Raw genomic sequence first — 6,345 nt, 5'->3', positions numbered from 1 at the left:
CAGGTTTGATTTGTACCTTAATAAAAGTTTAACCTCAGATGATATAACACAGTCTTAGTGATACAGTGATGATTTTCTTTTCTGGATCAAACTTTATTTATCTTGATAATGTGATCTAAAAAGATATTGTGTCTGCTTTGTACATTAAAACCAGTTTGGATATTTGTTTCATTGAGCAACACAATTCAGTGACCCTCAACATGAAATCAAATCTGCTTCAAACAGAAGAAAAAATAATAAAAAAGATAACACCAAAATGTTGATAACACAAACCTTCCTGAACATCACAGAGAAATCTCAGTTTGACAGATTTTGATATCAGTGGTTTTAGCATCATCAACTGGTCCAATACAGAAAAAAGGGAAGAGTTTCTCAGTGAAAGTGTTTCTGTAAGTGTAGATGTGAGTCTCGTCTTCAGGGTCGTAGAAGGACACCTTCCCCCTGTCATAGTCCAGCTGGACTCTGATCCTCTGGAGACTCTTCTTCTCTGTGACAGCCTTATCAAGACCATTAGTGTACTTTCCATTACCATACAGTAAACACCAGATTCCATAATCTGGTGAAGCAGTTATCTTTCCCTTCCTGTCAACTGACTCTTTAGCCAAACCCACATCCCAGACAGGATGGTCTCCCACCTCCACCTCCCAGCTGTGTTTCCCTGAGCTGAAGCCCTCAGAGCCCAGAACAGAAGCATAATAAGTGTTTCTCTCTGGATTATCTGGGAGCTGCTGCTTTGTGTCTCCTTGTCTCACACTGGTCAGATCATCAGACAGATAGAGCCATCCACTGGCAGTGTTTGGGTCCAGAATGACAGGATTGAAGTGGACCGTCTCCTTCATCTTCTCCCAGACTCTGAAGGACAGGTTGCCCAGGTGTTTGACCTCATCTATCAGCGTTCCTGAGACCAGCTGTGGATCTGACAGTGAGCTCTGGGCTCTGGCTCTGGTCTGAGTGTGTTTATAACTGCTGAGGAATGACACGTTGTGTTTCTGCAGGTCTTCTTCAACAGCAGAGATACTGTCTGACAGAGAGGAGCTCTGCTCCTGAATCCTCTTCATCTCTCTGCTCATAGTCTTCCCCTTCTGCTCCTCTTCCTCCCTCAGAGCTGCCAGTCTGGACTCCTCTTCCTCTTTCAGGAACTGTTGGAGCTTGTTGAACTCTGCTCTGATCTGCTTCTCTGTGGACAACAGCTGCTTCTTGGAGTGTTCAATCATTTCATTGTATGTTTTCTCCACTTCTTCATATTTTTCCCTCTTGTCCTGTAGAGGCTTTAAGTCAGATTTCAGCCGGTCCTTCAGGTCACTGACTGCTTGTTCTACAGGAACCACCTTGTGACCGTGATGGAGAGAAAACTCGCAGACAGGACACACAGCTCTCTGTTCATCTTTACAGAACAATTTAGGCTCTTCTTGATGTTTGCTACACACCACCTCCACCTTCTTTTTCTCCTTTTTCTGTCTCAGATGATCCAGCTTTCTGTCTCCCAGCAAAGGAGTCAGCTAGTTCCTTCAGTGTTAAGTTCACAGGTAGATAATCCTTTGAAGATTTCCTTACACAAATGGGACAGTTTTTGTTTTTAGCTTGTTCCCAGAATTTTTGCAGACATCTTGAACAGAAACTGTGGCCGCAGCTCAGAGACACAGGATCTCTCAAAGTCTCTGAACACACATGGCAGCTCAGGTAACGTTCAAAAAGAGCATCATTCTCAGCCATTTGCTCTGTTGTCTAAATAATCTCTCAATAGTCAGACTCACCAAGTTATTGTCCCTTCACTTGATCACTTCAAATCCTTCAAATTAGTGTTTTCCAGCAGAGATCTCACAACCTGTAATGACGTCTCAGCTCTGATCAACAATGTCAAAATCTACTTTCATTTGTACTCACTTATAAACATGAAATAAGGAGAAGATGATGCTTAACTGCTTCAGGGAGGAGTGAACATTTCACTAAACCGGCTCTACAACTTTTTTCTTTCTCAACTAGAAGGAACATGTAGTCTGTCCCGTCATGCAGTGGTTGAAAGATCATTAACATAAGATACACAGCTGAAAAACAAATGTGAGAGATTGAAATGTTCCTGAATGTAGAGCTGCAGGCTGACTCAGAGTACACCTCTTTTATTTTGATTTCATTCAGGGTTGGTCAAATATTTAAATCAACTTTGTGTGTTTAAGCTGCAGCTCATAAGTAGCCTTAATCACATGAACATAGCATGTGGCTTATTTTGTTTCAAAATGATTAATTTCTTTACTTTCTTAATTGTTTTAATATCTGTTCTGTTTTTTAGACAACTTGAGAGTGATCAGCAGTCCCTGAGCCTATAGCCTTTAAGCATTACTCACTTCTATGATGTTAAATAAACTAAATATTCTCATTGAGTACCAGAGGACCTGACAACCTTATCTTTACTTCTACTTGTCTTTTAAGATGTGGCTGCTGCTGTGTTTTGCTTATTATCTTGATTTTATGTAACATTGTTTTATTTATTGTCTTTTTATTTTCTTTGATTGTCCACCTTGATGTTTGTTCTTGATTATATTTATTAGTAGATGGACAATTTTAATGCTGACTGTCTTTAGGTGTTAGCTCGTTTTTTAAAATTAATTTCAGTCAAGTCACTTTTTATCCTTTTGTAACCCACGGTTACCAAAAGAGGGAAATAAAATAAATAAGATAAATTATAAAATTGATTAGAGAAAGGTCAATTTATGTGGATATGATTTTAATAATGGAATTGTCAAAATCTGCTGTCAGTTCCTGTTTATAGAGGTGAACGCTGCTCTGTAACTCTGTCACCAGCAGATGGCGCCAACATGTCCCTCAGAGTCAAATATTTTACTCTAAACTAAAAAACAACAACAAAACTGTATTGTAATGATGTTTGTTTCTTTTATTCCAATTAAACAACGGATTTACAACAGAAATAACTCATCAAAAGACCCAGATATGTATATTTCATTAAATAAAGTTGATTCAGAAAAAAGTTTTTAAACATAATTGTACTGGTGTTTGTTTCTTTTATGCTGATCATCATCTCAACATTGCAGTTTATCAATCCATGTATACACCACCAAAATGACACACACAGTCTGCAGAAGCTCTGTCAGAATTAAACACTGAATTAAAATAAAACTATATTAAAACACTTGTTTCCAAAGAATAAAACAACACATTCACAACAGAAATAACTCATCAAAAGACTCAAGAATATAAAAATCTAAATCTGATGACTGAAACTGTCACAAAACTGAAACAATCAAAGCATTCAGTACAGTGGATATATTACTATACAATGTTGTTTGACTAAAAACAAGATGCTGATAACCAGGATAATTAACAGCTTTGATTTGTAAAGTTTGTGGCCTGATGATGTGATACAGTTTCAGCATTTTGTAGTCATATTTTCTTGTGGACTCATCTTTATTTTAAGAGGTGACACAACTAACTTACACACTAAATCTGTTTGTTTTTTTTAAATCCAAGAAAGCATCAGAGCAATCAGAGTATTTAACAACATCAGTAAATATTCTGTTGAAATTCATTACAAAGTCAGCAGAATATCAAAAGCAGGAGTCACCATCGTTAATACATTTATTGTAAAGAGAATATAAATAAATCCTGAACGGCTCAACGTCTTTTGAAAAAATTCAGATGAGAACAAAAGTTTAGGTTGTTTATGATTTTACATAAAAACAAGAAAATAAACAATATCTGTGACAACAAATCAGATCTGTTTGAAGAACAAAACAACAAATAATAATCAATCAGAGCCAGAAAGATTTTTGATACACTGAACAACTGAGACTCTGAGTTTAAAGTGAAAAAATCTGAATTAACTCATAAAAGATTGATTTCTAGTTACAATGAAAGTTTAAAAAGTTCCCCACCTGTATTATTTCATACAGTCATTACAGTGTTTATTATATATATTATATTATGTTCTGAATAAAAACAAGATGCTGCTAACCAGGTTTAAAAGTTATAGTAAAAAAAGATTTGATCTGTACCTTTATAAAACTTCAACCTCAGATGATGTAACACAGTCTCAGTGATACAGTGGTGACTTTATCTTCAAATAATGTGATCTAAATAGATATTGAAGTCTTTAAAGTGACTTTATAAGGGGAAAAAAAGATTATTAAGATTCACAGGTGTCTGCTTTGTACTTGAAAACCAGTTTGGATAATTTGTTTCATTGAGCAACAACATTCAGTGACCCTCAACATGAAATCAAATCTGCTTCAGATGAAAGAAAAAATAATAAAAAAGGTCAAATCAAAATGTTGATAACACAAACCTTCCTGAACATCACAGAGTACTCTCAGTTTGACAGATTTTGATATCAGTGGTTTTAGCATCATCAACTGGTCCAATACTGAAATAAGGGAAAAGTTTCTCAGTGAAAGTGTTTTTGTAAGTGTAGATGGTTTTCTTGTCTTCAGGATTGTAGAAGGACACCTCCCCCCTGTCATAGTCCAGCTGGACTCTGATCCTCTGGAGACTCTTCTTCACTCTGACAGTCTTACCAAGACAATTAGTGTATTCTCCATCACCATGCCATAAACACCAGATTCCAAATTCTGGTGAATAATCTGCTTCTACTTTCCTGTCAAATGACTCTTTAGCCAAACCCAGAGTCCAGCTAGGATGGTCTCCCACCTTCACCTCCCAGCTGTGTTTCCCTGAGCTGAAGCCCTCAGAGCCCAGAACATCTGCATACTCACTGTGTCTCTCTGGATTATCAGGGAGCTGCTGATTTGTGTCTCCATCTCTCACACTGGTCAGATCATCAGACAGATAGAGCCAGGGACTGGCAGTGTTTGGGTCCAGAATGACAGGACTGAAGTGGACCTTCTCCTTCATCTTCTCCCAGACTCTGAAGGACAGGTTGCCCAGGTGTTTGGCCTCATCTATCAGCGCTCCTGAGACCAGCTGTGGATCTGACAGTGAGCTCTGGGCTCTGGCTCTGGTCTGAGTGGGTTTATAACTGCTGAGGAATGACACGTTGTGTTTCTGCAGGTCTTCTTCAACAGCAGAGATACTGTCTGACAGAGAGGAGATCTGCTCCTGAATCTTCTTCATCTCTCTGCTCATAGTCTTACCCTTCTGCTGCTCTTCCTCCCTCAGAGCTGCCAGTCTGGACTCTTCTTCCTCTTTCAGGAACTGGTGGAGCTTGTTGAACTCTGCTCTGATCTGCCTCTCTGTGGACAACAGCTGCTTCGTGAAGTGTTGAATCATTTCATTGTATGTTTTCTCCACTTGTTTGTATTTGTTCTTCTTGTCCTGCAGAGGCTTTAAGTCAGATTTCAGCTGGTCCTTCAGGTCACTGACTGCTTGTTTCACAGGAACCACCTTGTGACCGATTTGGTGAGGAAAATCACAGACGGTACACACAGCTCTCTGTTCATCTTTACAGAACAATTTAGGCTCTTCTTGATGTTTGCTGCACACCACCTCCACCTTCTTTTCTCCTTTTTCTGTCTCAGATGATCCAGCTTTCTGTCTTTCAGCAAATGAGTCAGCTAGTTCCTTCAGTGTGAAGTTCACTCCTGGAACATCCTTTGAAGATTTTCTTTTACAAATGGGACAGTTTTTGTTTTTAGCCTGTTCCCAGAACTTTTGCAGACAGCTTGAACAGAAGCTGTGGCTGCAGCTCAGAGACACAGGATCTCTGAAAGTCTCTGAACACACATGACAGTTCAGGAAACTTTTAACAAGAGCATCTTTCTCAGCCATTTTCTTTGTTGTCTAAATGATCTTTCAATAGTCAGACTCACCAAGTTACTGTTCCTTAACTTGATCACTTCAAATCCTTCAAACGAGTGTTTTCCAGCAGAGATCTCACAACCTGTAATGGCGGCTCAGCTCTGATCAACAATGTCAAAGTTCACTTTAAGATTTAATTGTCACAGTAAATTATTAACATCAGGAAATGATGTGATGTAGCTTTGTCATCAGCAGATGGTGCCGTCAGGACGTCTTTCAGAGATACATTTTTAATTCTTCATTCATTACAGTAAAGTTTCCTTGGACAGTCATCTGTAGGCTAAACACACACTAAAGATTTACACATTACAGCTCATATAAATTCAACAAACCTGAAACTTTAGTCCTCCAGTGAGCAGTGAACACTTCAGCTTTCACTGAGCATGTAGGTACTGAGTGAAACTGGTTTATATAGCCTTCATTTGACCTTTTCTGTCTTGTACAGCTTGTTGCTGTCATCTATTGCACAGCTCAAATGTTACCCTGCAATAAAGGAATGAAAGTGGAATAACAAATGACAGTTTATATGTTTATATTAAGTCCATCTGACAAAAAGTATTTAAGATTTATTTAATGAGC

At 38.3% G+C, this 6,345-nt stretch overlaps 1 protein-coding gene and 1 pseudogene across 1 annotated transcript; both read right to left on the bottom strand.

The window, feature by feature from the left end:
- Positions 1–284: 284 nt before the first annotated feature.
- LOC133979709 (nuclear factor 7, ovary-like) lies at positions 285–1,713 on the bottom strand (annotated as a pseudogene).
- Positions 1,714–4,308: 2,595 nt separating this feature from the next.
- LOC133978489 (nuclear factor 7, ovary-like) lies at positions 4,309–5,866 on the bottom strand. Its single transcript, XM_062416738.1, has one exon. It carries the CDS (start codon positions 5,734–5,736, stop codon positions 4,309–4,311), a length of 1,428 nt encoding a protein of 475 aa, XP_062272722.1. The 5' UTR covers positions 5,737–5,866.
- Between the last annotated feature and the right edge of the window lie 479 nt (positions 5,867–6,345).

Source organism: Scomber scombrus, chromosome 4, assembly GCF_963691925.1.
Source record: "Scomber scombrus chromosome 4, fScoSco1.1, whole genome shotgun sequence".
Classification (NCBI taxonomy): domain Eukaryota; kingdom Metazoa; phylum Chordata; class Actinopteri; order Scombriformes; family Scombridae; genus Scomber; species Scomber scombrus.
The sequence above is the reverse complement of the archived record's forward strand: the minus strand, read 5'-3'. Positions and strand labels throughout refer to the sequence as shown.